The 17,473-nt window shown below is 37.9% G+C and overlaps 1 protein-coding gene across 12 annotated transcripts in view; it reads left to right on the top strand.

Moving 5' to 3' along the window:
• Positions 1 to 17,473, top strand: part of LRP1B (LDL receptor related protein 1B) — a 1,327,274-nt gene that overhangs the window by 1,123,505 nt on the left and 186,296 nt on the right. For all 12 annotated transcript variants that reach the window (XM_073305381.1, XM_073305383.1, XM_073305382.1 and 9 more), the window contains 4 exons: positions 1,405 to 1,498; positions 8,319 to 8,435; positions 8,548 to 8,667; positions 15,609 to 15,728. In XM_073305381.1, coding sequence (XP_073161482.1) covers positions 1,405 to 1,498; positions 8,319 to 8,435; positions 8,548 to 8,667; positions 15,609 to 15,728 — 451 coding nt within the window. The remainder of the gene's footprint in view (positions 1 to 1,404; positions 1,499 to 8,318; positions 8,436 to 8,547; positions 8,668 to 15,608; positions 15,729 to 17,473) is intronic.

Raw genomic sequence — 17,473 nt, 5'->3', positions numbered from 1 at the left:
AAGGTTTTTTAATGGTTTAAATTTAATTTTCCCAGGCCACTGATGACCAAAAGTTAAAATTGGTTGATGGTTTAAGCAAAATGAGTGAGTGACTCTAGATTTGTGGATTTTTTTCTTTTATGAGGAAATAGCCATTATCATCTCTATTTTCCACATTAGCAGGTGGAATTATTGCAATTAACTCTACCTGAGCTTGGCCATAAACATTGGAGAAAGATTGGAGCTGGTGGTATGGCTTGCAGCTGCACACCTTATGCTAGAGGCCAACGTGGGTGTACTTCATCATCCACTTTAGAATAGAACTTGAAAGTCCTTTTCTACAAGGCCACTTAAGTGTTTGGGACCTGGCTACTTCACAGGACCAACCTTATCTTCAGCGATTCCCAGCTATCCTCCACAATAATAATTCAGCATTTATACCTCAGTTCTAAATACAGATCACAAAGCATAATTGATAGCAATATCATGCCTGTGGAAGTCCCTGGAAGAAAAAATTAGACTGAGCTCTGATTTAATGGTATTCAGATTAAGGTGAAAAACAAACCTTTTAAGAAAACTTCCTTAAGGATCAATGCTCTTTGAACAAAACAAACAAACAGAAAATGTATACTCAGTCACACTCCTCTCCCCTGATGGAATTTACAAAGTAAAACATGTTCTGTTTCTGGGCTTTTGTACTCCTTACTTTTGTGCAGCACATAAATAACCAGGGATAAGCATAGATATAGAAAAACTAAAATAGATTACCAGTATTCTTAAACTACCTAGACTTTACCACTTGATGTTATTGGCAAAAAGAATTGGTGGTTTCAGATTAACTCCTAGAAGCATTCTTCTCTCAGCGATAGTGAAGGAACAGCAGAGCTTCTAATTGAGATTTGGGGCAATATTGGGCCTTATGAAGGAGCTTACTTAACAGATTTTTTGCCTTTTGAGGAATCAGGAGAATTAGGTTGTTGTTCCATTGATTTGATTCAACTTACATAAAAGTGATTGTATAAAAACAAAACTGTATATTCAGTTGAATTATTAAGCAACTTCAAAATATCTGCTGTTACACAGATTCATTCTGAAAGAATGTTGTTAAATATCTGCTTCAAGAGACCCAATAACAGTTCTTTAAGGAATGTAAATTTCTATTTTGAATTAAAATTGAAGGACCAAATCCTGAGCTGTTGTAAAATGGGATAGCTTTACTATCATTGGAGCTACACTGATTTACACCAGCTGAAGATCTAGGCCAACGCTCCTCGAACAGTATCTTGTACTAAATCAACTGTAGATGCACATTAGGGAAACAGTAGGTGTAAGTTTTGAGCTATGAGTCTAATTTCTCATAAATTATTTTGTTTGCATGAAAAATATTCATATTTTAAGACTTTTTCCCTCCATTTCTTACTACAGTTCCGTTGCAAAACTGATAAATGTATTCCATTCTGGTGGAAATGTGACACTGTAGATGACTGTGGGGATGGATCAGATGAACCTGAAGAATGTCGTAAGTACATTCTGAATTCTAAATCCAACTTCTTTTTCCATGATGTTCTTGTATAAGATACTGTAATGCAAAAGTTAGAAAGTTAAATAAGATGATCACTGCTAAGTGTCATTTGAAAATCCTTAACAAACTGCAAGAATTTATAATACATATTTTCAAATCTTAAACTGCTCCAAAATCATAGTTTAACTTTTTCTTAGTTTCTTGAAAAACTGTGTTCAAGTTGGATTTTTAAAGCCGAATAGTGACATTTGTTCAACTTTTCTCTAAGTGACTCTTGCTACAATTCTGGATACATTTCACACAGAGTTTCCTGTCTTAACAAATAATGCAAAAGGATGTTTTGGGGATTAGAACTTACAATTCAGGTACAAATGATTCTGTGAGATGCATTATTTCTAATCATCTTATGTAACTGTGGCACACTGTGCTGGTAGTAGTGCAGAATCAGCAGATTTCTTCTTGATAGTCTCTCATACTTCATACAGTAGCCACTGTAATATTCCCCCTGTCAAGTTTTAGATAGCTTAAAGTCAATCATGATGATGTTCTCAGCATCCCAGAGAAAAGCTGTCATGGGTTTTCCATGACAGCGGAATGCAAGTTGTCTTAGGTATTGGAAAACGCTGTTTCTCCTGCATTGGTTTACTATATTTTAATGTCTAGAGGATGATGCTACCTTTCATCGTCAATCACTAACCACTTATGTGATTTACTGTATCTCCAAAAATCAAAAGATCATGAGTGCATTGTACATGTGGTGCCAACTCTCCAGGATTGTCCTGGAGTCTCCAAGAATTAAAGATAAATGTTTAATTAAAGATTATGTCAAGTGATGAATCCTCCAGGAATACATCCCACCCACACTGGCAATCCTAATTGTACCTTGAAATTTGTACTCACAACGAAAAATGTTCACCCCGTTGCATTTCTCTTTAATTCTAATTCACAGTCATTTCATTTTAATCTTGTGCACTAAAATTTGTAATCCACATCTTAACAAAGAAATATGTTGAATCAGAATAACAACAAGCAATTCTCATATGCTTCTAAATCTTTTGTTATGATACCTTTTTCATTGTCACAAGTTCAACAATAGAAAAATACTTGATCTTTTCACTTTTGAGAAAAAGAAAAGGAGGACTTGTGGCACCTTAGAGACTAACAAATTTATTTGAGCATAAGCTTTCGTGAGCTACAGCTCACTTCATCGGATGCTGTAGCTCACAAAAGCTTATGCTCAAATAAATTTATTAGTCTCAAAGGTGCCACAAGTACTCCTTTTCTTTTTGCGGATACAGACTAACACGGCTGCTACTCTGAAACCTGTCACTTTTTATAAGTTACTTTACTTCATTTCTCTACCTAGAACTCTGCTCCTTACCAACTTGTCTGTTTACCACATGGACATTGTAGTAAATCACATGCAATAGTTTCATCCTGAGTAACATGTAAAACTTTACAATTTAAGCTTTACAATGTGCAAAGTGTGAACAAAACTAGAGGAGTTTCAGTACCCTTAATTTAAGTGCAAAGGTTTCAAAAAATATTTTATTATACCCTGTTCCATTTACACTATTTTTTTATATAATACCAGATTGATTTTTAGTTTACTCTTGTTAAGTGTTTCATTAAAATATAATCTTAAATATTAATCTTAAATTTCAGAAACTATTTTAAAAAAATCATTTCACTGAATACAGTTTGTTCATTAATTAAAGTCCCCAAAAAGAAATATCTCAGGTAAAAGGTATCAAGGGGAAAAAGGAAAATAAAAATAAGTTAGTACATAAAATTTTAAACATACAAAAGAATAATGACATAGCAAAATAAAAAATACTGTACTCCTCTCTCCACATGAGGTAACTATATATAACATACTAGACAAAAGACACTATTTTATAGTGATATTAGGAAAAAAGAAGAGATTTAGGGGTGGAAATACTAATACTATACCTGAAATTCTTAAAGCCAAAAAATTCTGTAAATGAACATTAAATGAACATTAAGATATATAAGAATATCTATTTAAACAATCCCATGATATTGTCACCCCAAAAAGAGGACTAATTTCCTCTTATTTGTTTAGTACCTCAAGCTAATAATAATAATAATAAAATGATCACTCACTCTGATGGCTTTATATTATTTTGGGAAAATAATTGAGACTCAGGACCCTGGGTTATACTTGTGGTTCTGCCAGTTACTCTCAGGGAAGCCATTTAAATAGTCTGTAACTATTTCCCCAGCTGTGAAATGGGAATCAATAAATATTGTTATATCATGGGTTTAGGAGGTTTTAATCATTTATGCCAAAGCCCACTGAAGTCAATGGGAGTCTTTCCCTTGTATTCAATGGGTTTCAGATAGAGGCCCGGATGTTTGTAAAGTGTTTTGAAATTCTTTGTTGAAAGGTGCTATAGAAGGGATAAGTATTCGTCACTTGGCCCAACTGCCAATGTGCATCTCCTTGGTCATCAGGCTTCTTCTCTTTGTCTCCTGCTACTCCTCTTTGCAATGTATTTTAAGAGGATAGGCCATAACTCTGTGTGCCACATATGATCAAGACCAAGAGTGAGGCTCCAGAAACTTTTTACCCCTTATCACCTCTCTTTATAGCTTGAAGCATTTTGTGTTGTCTACAGATTTATAAAAAAAAGAGAGAAAATGGAAGTAAAGCAAAATAAATGGTTTGCATAACATACCTCATCTCAATACTTTGCAAAACTCAGTGAGGTAGGCTTCCCTTAACTGTGGGGACATCTACATTTCAAGCTGAAAATGTAATTCCCAGCTCAAGGATGACATACCTATGCTACCTCTGAATGAGCTAGCAGGCTAAAAATTGAAATGTAGTCACTGTGGTAGTAGTGGCAGGAAGGGCTACCCACCCAAGTATGTACCTAGCATCTTGAATGGGTACGTGCTTGAGCGGCTATGCTATATTGTTGCTACGCTATAATTTTTAGTGTGCTCAGTCAGAGCTAACACACTTACGTCTCCTTAAATTGGAAATTACAAGTTCACATTGAGAGGAAAGATGATTGTGGTACCTCAGTAACTCAGGTTACTCAGTGAACAGTCTCTCAAGGACATGACTGTGAGGTTCCTTTCCTCCTTTTTTGCGTTTAATATGAAGGCTTCCTGCCTGTCACTCCCAATAGTCTGGTCTCTGTGGCAGCAAACACAGCTATTATATGTGAGATAGAGATGGCCTTGAATTTTCTGAGGACTAATATGCCTTTGAAATCTTCAAAATAAAATAGTTTAGATCATGAACATTTCTATCATTTGGGTGTCCACTTTACACATAAACAGGAGAAGACAATTCCTGTTTTCCTGGGATGCCATGCTGGTTTTTGTTGAATAGGATTCCCCAGGACATTCTTGGGAGGCATATGTCTGACAGCACAGTAAGTCTCAGTTGTAGACAATCTGAGCAACTGCTGGAGTATTATCACAACTCAGAGTTCTGGATCTTGGTCGCTGGAAGCTGATAGATTCCAAAAGATTTGTAGACAGGTGATGGAAATGATAGCCCTGAAAGAATCTATATAAAGAACAGAATAGGCATCAACTGTCAGAACAGCTACCTTTATCAGAAAACAACCAGTCTGAGTTTGGTGTTCTTGAATAGTGTCTACTTGTTGCAGATACGATACATGGTACAAACACTTCATACTCTCCGTGGCACATTTTGGGCTGAATGTTTATTCCTTGTTGGCCAGAAGGTCTGAACTTTGGCTTACCTTTGGGGGGGAAAAAGCTTGAAGAGAAAATGACACATCACCAGGGTCTTTACCATTCCATATTTTATGCAAATTATGATGATAACTGACTCATTTCTGATTTGAACAAAATCTTAATCTGATTTAGAACTGTTTGATTATACACTTTACAGAGAGAAGTGCAGGTCATTCCATTGTGGAACACAATATCCATGTTTTTGATCAGCTTGGAAATCTCCATGTTGGGAGAACTGGAGTATTGCCTTGTCACCTGTGGAGTGTCTCATCCATATGTTAAAAAGTAGATCAATTTTTCTGACTCTCACATTATTGAGGATCAATTTGTGGATGTAAGGATTCAGTCTTAAAGCTTTCCAACACTGACAAAACACTAATATGTAAATTCTTAATGGGACTATTCAGTTTGCACCGATTGCATACCCTCATCTTGTATGGTAACACCCATTGTTTCATGTTCTCTATGTATATAAATCTCCTCACTGTATTTTCCACTGAATGCATCTGATGAAGTGAGCTGTAGCTCACGAAAGCTTACGCTCAAATAAATTTGTTAGTCTCTAAGTTGCCACAAGTACTCCTTTTCATTTTATTTCTATATCAGAATGTAAGAATGGGCATATTTTACCTACTTTAGCTGGGATAGTAACATTGGTTTTTCTTGCACAAGTCTTATCTCATTTCTGTTCTGGGCTAAGAGTTGAGAAAGCACTTGCAGTTAAGGAAATTATTCTGCAATAAATTCACGGTAAGATTTGTTACAAGTATTTCTTGGGTTTGTTACAAATCTTTCTTGACCAATCTCTAGTTGGTCATATTTTCCTTCACCAGATTATATATTTATGTACCATTTCTTGGGCTTTGGTCAAACCCAGAACTCAAGGAATCTCAGATTTATATAATAATCCCTTCAATAGTAATAACTCCAGATTCTCTCATTGTCTAGAGAGGACAGGCATTAATCCTTTTAGCAAGATGTTTTGTCACAGCCATTTGGCAACTTGTCAGCACAGATGGTTTATCTACTGCATATACATTTATAGCTTCAGACAAATCTTGGTCTCCCAGGTGAATCCCTGTTATAATTTAACCAGCTCTCTGAGGATTCCTCCAGCATCGGGGAATCCCCAGGCAGCTGATAGCTTGTATAACCTATTCTGTTTAGGAACCAGAGTTAGGGATACATGTTTAGTACACTTCAGTACTTTTTAACTTTTACTGAAAAAGAAAACAACTGACAGAGGCACTATGGACTGTTGTAACCTCCTCAATAGGAAGTTTCTGTCTCTTTCCACATCAAAATCAAACTTTCCCTTTCAAAGGTTTGCACAGGGACCTCCACATCTGCATCTCTGCTGTTTCTTATCTCAACCTGGCACCCTTACAAAGTTGTCTTTCACCAATTTACTTTCTTCTTCATCTTGTTTCCATATCAACTTCCCTTCTGCCTTCTGGAATCCCTTCCAAAATCATTGCTCTTGGTCTCCACCCTTTCTTTATTCAAATCCCCATTGAAAGCTGACTTCTTCCCTAAGGCACATAAATGCTAATCACATCAGCCACAATATCAGAGGCTTATTCACCTGCACATCTACCAATGTGATATATGCCATCATGTGCCAGCAATGCCCCTCTGCCATGTACATTGGTCAAACTGGACAGTCTCTACGTAAAAGAATAAATGGACACAAATCAGACGTCAAGAATTATAACATTCAAAAACCAGTTGGAGAACACTTCAATCTCTCTGGACACTCGATTACAGACCTAAAAGTGGCAATACTTCAACAAAAAAAATTCAAAAAACAGACTCCAAAGAGAGACTGCTGAATTGGAATTAATTTGCAAACTGGATACAATTAACTTAGGCTTGAATAGAGACTGGGAGTGGATGGGTCATTACACAAAGTAAAATTATTTCCCCATGTTTATTTCCCCTTCCACCTTCCGCACTGTTCCTCAGACGTTCTTGTCAACTGCTGGAAATGGCCCACCTTGATTATCACTACAAAACGTTCCCCCCCACATTCCCCGGCTCTCCTGCTGGTAATAGCTCACCTTAAGTGATCACTCTGGTTACAGTGTGTATGGTAACACCCATTGTTTCATGTTCTCTATGTATATAAATCTCCCCACTGTATTTTCCACTGAATGCATCCGATGAACTGAGCAGTAATTCACGAAAGTTTATGCTCAAATAAATTTGTTAGTCTCTAAGGTGCCACAAGTACTCCTTTTCTTTTTACAAATAGAAACGATAATCATCCACTTAAGATAGCATCATCCTCTTGGTGTCCCAGTGGGTCCTTGTGTTTTCTGTTCAGATTAAAAAATCCACAGAGCTGGGACTGTGTATTCCTTTCTGTTTTGTACATCGCTTAGCACACTGATGCTTACAAATAAATAGTAATAGACATGGTTGCAAGATTAGATAATTACTTTACTTTTGCAATGCTGTATCATTACTGAGAAATAATTGTGCAGTCATCATGTAAATGAGACCCTCCTCAGCCTTAGTACTACGATCTTATAATTGAAAAATGTGTGTTCAGCTATGGTTTAGTAACTACAGAATACTCTGGTTGAGTCTGTATATCCTAATTTAATAACTTATAAATATATTCAATTAGTCCATTGAAGAGTAATAATGTAATTGGCACATTACCATCCCTGGGATAGAGCTGGTAATTTTTCTGAACTTAAAGAGATTTTTTTAACCTCTGTTATAGGTTAAAGATATATATTTTTAATATAAAGAAATAGATATAAAAACATCCAAATGATTTCATGACATTTTCTCATTGTGGGCCAATCCAAATGCCATTGAAATCAATGGGAGTCTTTGCACTAACTTCAGTGGGGCTTGAATCATTCCATATATTTGATCAGTTTATTCAGAAAGGGAAAATCCATGAAACTTCTGTCTGACATGTACACGTACACACTGGGGTTCATACATAGTTTAAAATAATTCAGTTTACATTTTGAATAGCAGAAAAGCGCTGTTTATAAGTTTTATAAACTCTGTATGCAACTGTGCAAGATTTGGTTTTTGTTTTGTTTTGTTTTTTCAGCTGAATTTAAATGTCAACCAGGACGTTTTCAGTGTGGAACTGGACTTTGTGCTCTGCCAGCCTTTATCTGTGATGGAGAAAATGATTGTGGGGACAATTCTGATGAACTCAACTGTGGTAAGTGATTATGTGTAGCACAGAATTCAAAAACTGACTAAGATCTTTAGCTAAGATGATTTAAATTCTAATGAGAAACTCATCTGGAATTTTTTTTTAACCTATCTTCCAGACACACATGTCTGCCTGTCAGGTCAGTTCAAGTGTACAAAGAATCAGAAATGTATTCCAATAAATCTAAGGTGCAATGGACAGGATGACTGTGGTGATGAAGAAGATGAAAGAGACTGTCGTAAGTTATCTTTAGAGAGTTTTGTATTGCACACTGATGGATAGTTTTCAACATAGAGTTTAAAAGATATATGTAAAATCACTGTATGCCCAATGAAAATCAGTTAATCTTTTGGACTATTTGACATACAGTACTTGAGATATTCTGTGTACAGAAATCAAATACTTCTGTCATTGACTTCATTTTTTTGTAACTATGACACTGAGAAAAAAGAGAGAATTCATTTTTAGAAAATTATATGGGTCTCTTATTTGAGTTAAACTGTATATATTACTCTGACCACTCCCACCACCATCTCTTGTCTCCTCCTTGGTCTTTTAGCATTCCTCATGTGACTTTCTGCCAGGGCCTGAAGGCAGCACATTTTAGTGGGAGAGGATACCTTTGTTCCTGCTCCTTAACTGAGAGAGGGTATAGGTTCTCCAACTCTTTATCCTACAGAACTTATGGAGGTTATGGACTTCTCTTTTACGGGAGGTCTCTGCAAATTTACCATATGACATTAATTTTAATAAAAAAAATCAAAACAGAGAAAATGGAATTAAAAGAATTCATTTAAGCTAAAATACCTACATTGAGATTTCTCATAAGATAAACTAGATAAGGTATTTTCAGCTTAGTTACAGAGCGGGAAACATTGAAGAGTTTACATCTTGTAAATATAATCTCTGATGTTTCCGGTCTGCCTATCAGCACCATACTGCCATCTAGAGAGACAGATGACTCCGTCACTCACTCAGCCTGTTATTCAAGCCCCCACTGATCCAGGGCAGCTACCCCATTTGTAAATTGGTTTTCTCCAGCTTCACATACACAATGGCTTGGAGACTCCATGCATTCTTTAGAAAAGGGCCATTGAGGATACAAAGACCCTTGAATATTGATGATTAATAGCCACCTTTCGGAAGCCTAAGGGAGCTGAGTTACTGCTTTTCAGTAACCACATTGCCTGTTTTATGTTGTTTCAGTCAGGCCTCTTGTTAAATGAAGTCCACAAGTCATGATTTTGGGTAGTGGTCCAGATTCTGTGTCGCAATTACTTTTACAATACTGGTATGACTTACTACACTAGGCAGTGTGGCCTAGTGACTAGAACACTGGACTAGGACTCAGGACACCTGGCTTCTATTTCTGTCTCTGCCAGTGGTTGCTGGGGAATCTTGGGCAAGTTACTTCAGTTCACTGTGCCTCAGTTTACCGACATGTAAAATGGGGATAATACGGCCTTAGTAATGAAATGCTTTGAGATCCACTGATGAAAAGTTCTATATAAGAGCAAGGTATTATTATTATAAGTACTCTTACTACATAGGCATGACTGCATGATTTTCCACCTCAAACACTATAACATCGTGCTAATGTGTGAAAACCTGAAAGTGAAAATGACTAGAAACTAAATATAAACAAACCCGAAAATTTTCTTTGCCCAAGCTGAGCTACGTGCAAAAAGTCAACAATAGTATAAATAATGAAAAGCAAATTAGATGATAAATCTTTGTTTAGTTTTAATAATTTAGGATTTATTTGTAACATTGCCAAGAACATTTGTTTGTTTTCTGAAATATGGGATCAGATTCTTTGCTGTGCTGAATTTATGCCTGGCAGATTGGGGGGGCAGACAAGTGGGAGGGGAGCACCAGGGAGCTGTTTACAGCTCCATAATTATCATCCCAGGTCCAGTGCAGATTAGCACAACCTAGAATGTGCTTAGATTGTACCATATGGTAACTGACTCCAAGAGACTAAGCAGTTTGCAAAGCAATCCAGATATAACTCCTCCCACCCCTTTCTGTTCATGACATGCCCACTGTGCTGTGGGCCAAAGGGCAGGTGGCTTAGAACCTGGCTATGAGAACTCTACAGCTGATGGGAAATCCAGTTAAAGCTACATGGTTTGACTAACATTTGTTAGCATATCCACACTGAAGGTCATTTTCTGTTCTACTAATTTGCCATAGGCCATAATATTGCCAAATAAGTCGATGTTCATGGCCAGTCTTTTTTTTTTTCAAACTTTCTAAGGAGATTTATGAAGGAAGTCTCCTGAGCTAGTGATATATATATATATATATATACATTAGGAAGGATGTGAGGGAGGAAAATTACTTTTTGATTGGTGAATAACTAGGGATAGGATCCCTACAGGAAAGGGGCATTAATTTTTTCATACTCCTGGCTGTGCAGAAAATAATCACATGCCATCTCTCATGTGAGGAACTTTTCTAGCACTTTTTGTAAGGATTTAAAAGGAAAACCCATGAGTGCACTAACAACCAGGTTTAGTTGCCAAGTTGGAAATCTTGGAAACTAAAGACACCCATACAAAGCAGCTTTCAGGAACCAGGGAAAATTGGCAGCAATTCTTTACAGCAAAATCTTCTGTTACCTGGGCGATTATGTTGACATTGTGAAGTAGTTTTCAGTCTGGTTCTTCAATTCACTACTTTTCTTCAAAACATTGAAGACAGAGCAGAAGGATTTTGGTGGCACTGGACACTTGTTTACAGGGAGTCCTCGGACTTATGACACAATTCCTTAGAATTGTGTTGTAAGTCGAAATGTTGAAAGCCAAAACAGCTTTTCCCATAGGAATCAATGGTATGAAGGGGAGCTTGGTTCCTGAACTAAGGCTTGATACACTATTTTCACCACAATAACCCAGACTTTTGTACTGTATGAATTATAGATGACTAATGTTGCAACATCAATGTATTTATTGGTTTCAGAGTAGCAGCCGTGTTAGTCTGTATTCGCAAAAAGAAAAGGAGTACTTGTGGCACCTTAGAGACTAACCAATTTATTTGAGCATAAGCTTTTGTGAGCTACAGCTCACTTCATCAGATGCATAAAAGTGGAAAATGCAGTGAGGATGTTTTTATACACACAGACCATGAAAAAATGGGTGTTTATCACTTCAAAAGATTTTCTCCCCCCACCCCATTCTCCTGGTGGCAATAGCTTATCTAAAGTGATCACTCTCCTTACAATGTGTATGATAATCAAGGTGGGCCATTTCCAGCTCAAATTGAGGGTTTAACAAGAATGTCTGAGGAACAGCGGGGAGGGAAGGGGGTAGGAAAAAACAAGGGGAAATAGGTTACATGCCATTTATGGCTGATTTAGAACAACGCTTCCTCAGCTCTCGTCCCCTAAAGCCCCTACTCTACTTGCGCTATATTGATGACATCTTCATCATCTGGACCCATGGAAAAGAAGCCCTTGAGGAATTCCACCATGATTTCAACAATTTCCATCCCACCACCAACCTCAGCCTGGTCCAGTCCACACAAGAGATCCACTTCCTGGACACTACAGTGCTAATAAACAATGGTCACATAAACACCACCCTATACCGGAAACCTACTGGCCGCTATTCCTACCTGCATGCCTCCAGCTTTCACCCTGACCACACCACACGATCCATCGTCTACAGCCAAGCTCTGCGATACAACCGCATTTGCGCCAACCCCTCAGACAGAGACAAACACCTACAAGATCTCTGTCAAGCTTTCTTACAACTACAATACCCACCTGCAGAAGTAAAGAAACAGATTGATAGAGCCAGAAGAGTTCCCAGAAGTTACCTACTACAGGACAGGCCTAACAAAGAAAATAATAGAACACCACTAGCCGTCACCTTCAGCCCCCAACTAAAACCCCTCCAACGCATTATTAAGGATCTACAACCTATCCTAAAGGATGACCCAACACTCTCACAAATCTTGGGAGACAGGCCAGTCCTTGCCTACAGACAGCCCCGCAACCTGAAGCAAATACTCACCAACAACCACATACCACACAACAGAACCACTAACCCAGGAACTTATCCTTGCAACAAAGCCCGTTGCCAATTGTGCCCACATATCTATTCAGGGGACACCATCACAGGGCCTAATAACATCAGCCACACTATCAGAGGCTCATATACCTGCACATCCACCAATGTGATATATGCCATCATGTGCCAGCAATGCCCCTCTGCCATGTACATTGGTCAAACTGGACAGTCTCTACGTAAAAGAATAAATGGACACAAATCAGATGTCAAGAATTATAACATTCATAAACCAGTCGGAGAACACTTCAATCTCTCTTGTCACGCAATCACAGACATGAAGGTCGCTATCTTAAAACAAAAAAACTTCAAATCCAGACTCCAGCGAGAAACTGCTGAATTGGAATTCATTTGCAAATTGGATACTATTAATTTAGGCTTAAATAGAGACTGGGAGTGGCTAAGTCATTATGCAAGGTAGCCTATTTCCTCTTGTTTTTTCCAACCCCCCCCCCCCCCCGATGTTCTGGTTTAACTTGGATTTAAACTTGGAGAGCTATTACCAGCAGGAGAGTGAGTTTGTGTGTGTATGGGGGTGGGGGGGGGATGTGAGAAAACCTGGATTTGTGCTGGAAATGGCCCACCTTAATTATGCACATTGTAGGGAGAATGGTCACTTTGGATGAGCTATTACCAGCAGGATAGTGAGTTTGTGTGTGTGGTTTTTGGGAGGGGGGTGAGAGAACCTGGATTTGTGCAGGAAATGGCCCAACTTTATTATCATGCACATTGTGTAAAGAGTTGTCACTTTGGATGGGCTATCACCAGCAGGAGAGTGAATTTGTGTGGGGGGGTGGAGGGTGAGAAAACCTGGATTTGTGCTGGAAATGGCCCACCTGATGATCACTTTAGATAAGCTATTACCAGCTGGACTGTGGGGTGGGAGGAGGTATTTTTTCATATTCTCTGTGTATATATAAAGTCTGCTACAGTTTCCACGGCATGCATCCGATGAAGTGAGCTGTAGCTCACGAAAGCTCATGCTCAAATAAATTGGTTAGTCTCTAAGGTGCCACAAGTACTCCTTTTCTTTTTGCGAATACAGACTAACACGGCTGTTACTCTGAAACCTGTCATTGTAAGGAGAGTGATCACTTTGGATAAGCTATTGCCAGCTGGAGAGTGGGGTGGGGGAAGAGAAAACCTTTTGAAGTGATAAACACCCATTTTTTCATGGTCTGTGTGTATAAAAACATCCTCACTGCATTTTCCACTTTTATGCATCCGATGAAGTGAGCTGTAGCTCAGGAAAGCTTATGCTCAAATAAATTGGTTAGTCTCTGAGGTGCCACAAGTACTCCTTTTCTTTTAATGTATTTATTGTATTTTGTAAAGAGCATTCAGATAAACATATAAACTCACATATGCTGCTCAGAATGCCAGCAACACAGGCTCAGAAAGCCAGGGAGAATGGCACACATGCTGAGCCTCAGCCAATCACTGTTCAAGATTTCTGATTGGCTGAGCCTGGGGCTGGGAGCCAATCAAAAACAAGCAGCAACCCTACCCAACAACAAACTACCCTGCTGCCTCGAAGCCAATCAGAAGGGACCCCTTCCAGGTCCATACCAGTACTGTATAACGCAACCAGGAAATGATTTCAAGAGAACTTTATGCAAATCGAGCATCCTAAGGGCGAAACAAGCATCGTAAGGGCTAAATGAGCAGTCCATTGAAAAGTGTAGTAAGTGGCATTGGGAATCGTAAATCCGAGGACTCCCTGTACATTTAGATTTAATAAAGGGGCCCAAAGAGTCAAAGGTATTAACATGAGCCAGAATCTGTCCAACATTAAACAGTTTTAAACATTGTTGGGATTTGCAATGCAAACCTCAGCCTGCTTAGTACCATGGGAAACATATACTGAAAAATATTACATTTTATTAAAAAGGGAAAAGCCATTAAAGCATTTGAAATGTAAAGTATTTAATAAGGCTTGCATTTTAACAGCATCCCTTGTTCCCTTTCCCTTTAGTTGCAGAGAGTCTTTAGAAGGAAAAAAAACCCTTCCTAAGACAGTCTCTTAGTTGGTATTAAGATGGTAATTACTGTCCTTTGGAGGAAAAGAGAAGTTAGTTCGGTTGGGTTGCAACTGCTGTTGCTGTTGTTTAAAATCTGATCCCATTTTCTAGAAGGCAAAACACAACAAATAATATACAAAAGGGGAAAGAACAGCAAAAATAGAAACTGCAGCTGTCACTGGTTTTAACTTGTAACCTTGCTGCTGCAAAACTCAGCCACAGAACACGGTCTTATCACCACTCCAAGACCTGGCAAAATTGTACCATGATATTGCATATAGCTGTCTCTTTCTGGTCACAGGGTTTGTGTTGCAAAACATGTAGACTTGGCCAGCTTAACCAGATTCTTATTAGACAAAAGGAAAAAGGAAAGGGATAGGAAAGAGAAGAAATAAGGTAGGGGATTGAAAAGAATGAAAAGGGAGAGGAAGGGAACATGACAAAGTCTCATATCCCATGTAGTGGCTGGGATATAGCTGGAACCAGTGAAGGTGGAGATGTCATCTGGGCCGGTTCTTTGGCCTGGTCCAGTCAGGACATGTCTTGGAAACAAGATGACAAAAGCCCAATGATTTTACAATGGATCTCTTGGTTCCAGGATATGGTGAGGATGGCAACCAGGATGGTGAAGCTTGCTCCTTCCCCTTTGTTTCAGTCATCAGATGTCCATCTTTCACTTCCTCTTTGCCAATTTTCCTCTCAAAGTCTCTTTACCCACAGTGCATTGCTCGCACTGTTGAAGGTAGTGCCCAGAAGAGAGTGATGGGCCTTTTAACCAGAATATTGTTAGCATTTGGTCTATCGAATTTAACTAATGTTGAAAATGTTCTTGTTTGTAATCAATGGAACACTACCATAAATATTGTGACTCTCTAAATTCATTTGGACAATGTTAATAATCAAATGGATTAAATAACAATAGAATGCATTAAAACAGATTGCTATTTTCTTGGAGATATCACTGAAAAACACTATAGAACTCATGGAGAGCCTGTTTTTAACATTTGGGGTTATTTATTTAACAAAAAATGTTTTGAGTCTTGGCAAAAATATTTAGCTTTAAAAATAACTCCCTTTCTTTAAAGCGGAAAACAGCTGTTCTCCAGACCATTTCCAGTGTAAAACTACAAAACACTGTATTTCTAAACTGTGGGTATGTGATGAGGACCCGGACTGTGCTGATGGATCAGATGAAGCAAACTGTGGTGAGTCTGACAACAGTCAAACAAAGGAGTGCAGTCAGAAGCTTTTTGTTTAAAAGTAGTGACATTGCTTTATTAAAATCTCATATTTCTAACACCAGTATCTTTATAACTTTCTTGCTCAAGAAGACTTTTCCCAATTTTTTAAATTTATTTTTATTCTCTTACCATAAATTGTAATGGGGAAGTTGCAATGATCTTGAATATGTCCTGTGTCATTATTTCAAAGTAATCATCTGATAGAATAGCTTTATTTTACCTGTGAAATCTCTTGAAGCATCTGCTTTATGGACAGCAGTTATAAAACAAATGACTCCCCTGAAACACTAGTGGCTTCTCTTTTTAATTCTTATTGCAGAATTACCCAGTGCCTATGAATTTCTTCTACATATTTTTTGCCTATTGTATTAAACTAAATGCTGGTAAATAAAAAAACCTAATAACTGCGATAAACATCTGAGTAGTTTAACTAGGTTACATTGTATAAAATAAACAGATTTTTGTATCAGCAATCATAGGAGTACTGATGGAACAGTCCAGCGTAAGACAGGCCTCACAAAGACTTAGCTGAGTATACATCCAGTGTTAAGCAACCCAAAAGCAGAATTTTGTAGTGACTTTTATGAATCCAATAGTAAATAGAAAAAAGCTTATTATTTTCTTTGGGACTATTTCTTTTGTTGTTGTTTATTGCTCCCCTTTGCACAAAAAGTAAAATCTTTAGCATTTTTTTTTACATGTTTGCTATTTGTACCTGAAAGGTGACTTGAAAGACTTTTTAACTGCAAAGGCCCGAGTTCATGTTTTTCCAGTAATAGTTAAAAATATATTTTAAAATAGTAATATAGTACAGGGTCCTAAAGTCACTACCTACTTTCCATGGTAGTTATGGCATCACACATTGCAGGACAAACAACAAACTTGGATTTTAATAAGTAAGTGAAAGAGGAATTCTCACTTTTGGTAAGTAAATGAAAGAGGAAAGGATTTTTTTCATGTATTTTCTTTTAAATGCATTTATCTATAAACTTGAAATCTGTCATAAAATTTAATGATTTGGATTTCAAACATCTTTATTTTTAAAGGATTTCAATTCACCTGCAATAACAGTAACATTTTATGACTTCATTAACTAACTAATTCTCCCAGGTCACTTATAAGGAAAGTAGATATACTGTACTGAGGGTCCCAATTTTACAGATGGAGAAATCGAGAGAAACAGAAGCTAAGTAATTTAAACAAGGCTGGATGGCTTATTCTCATGGCTGCAAGTAGAATTCAGATATTCCTGGTTTCCAATCCTCACTCAGTTCACGAGATTATGGGTCCTCAACCTGGAGATCATGAACAGCTTTCAGGGGGTTGTAACTACCCTCTCTGTCCTTATGGATAGTTATAGGGTGTATAGCTTGACACCCATTTCTATTGCAACATGAGATCACAGCATGCAAAATGTTAAGGGTCCCCTGCACTAGACCCATATTGTCTCTTTAAGATGTGTCTTTGCATACTGACATAAAATACTTCATTCTTCTTTGAGTGGCCTCCACGTATTTACACTCCGGGGATGCTCCAACTGGGCATAGCTTAGATGGAAGAATTTGAACTAGCTGTGGGAGTGCTCACACTGAGGAGAGGGCTAGGAGGGGCCCATGAGCACTTCAGCAGGCACTGCTAGTTAAAGTTCCACCATTCATAGGATTCCATTCTTAGGAGCCATAATAGAATCAACACTGGACAAAGCAATC

The sequence above is a fragment of the Lepidochelys kempii genome, chromosome 11 (assembly GCF_965140265.1).
Source record: "Lepidochelys kempii isolate rLepKem1 chromosome 11, rLepKem1.hap2, whole genome shotgun sequence".
Classification (NCBI taxonomy): Eukaryota; Metazoa; Chordata; order Testudines; family Cheloniidae; genus Lepidochelys; species Lepidochelys kempii.
Note: the sequence above shows the minus strand (reverse complement) of the source record. Positions and strands in the feature narration are given on the sequence as shown.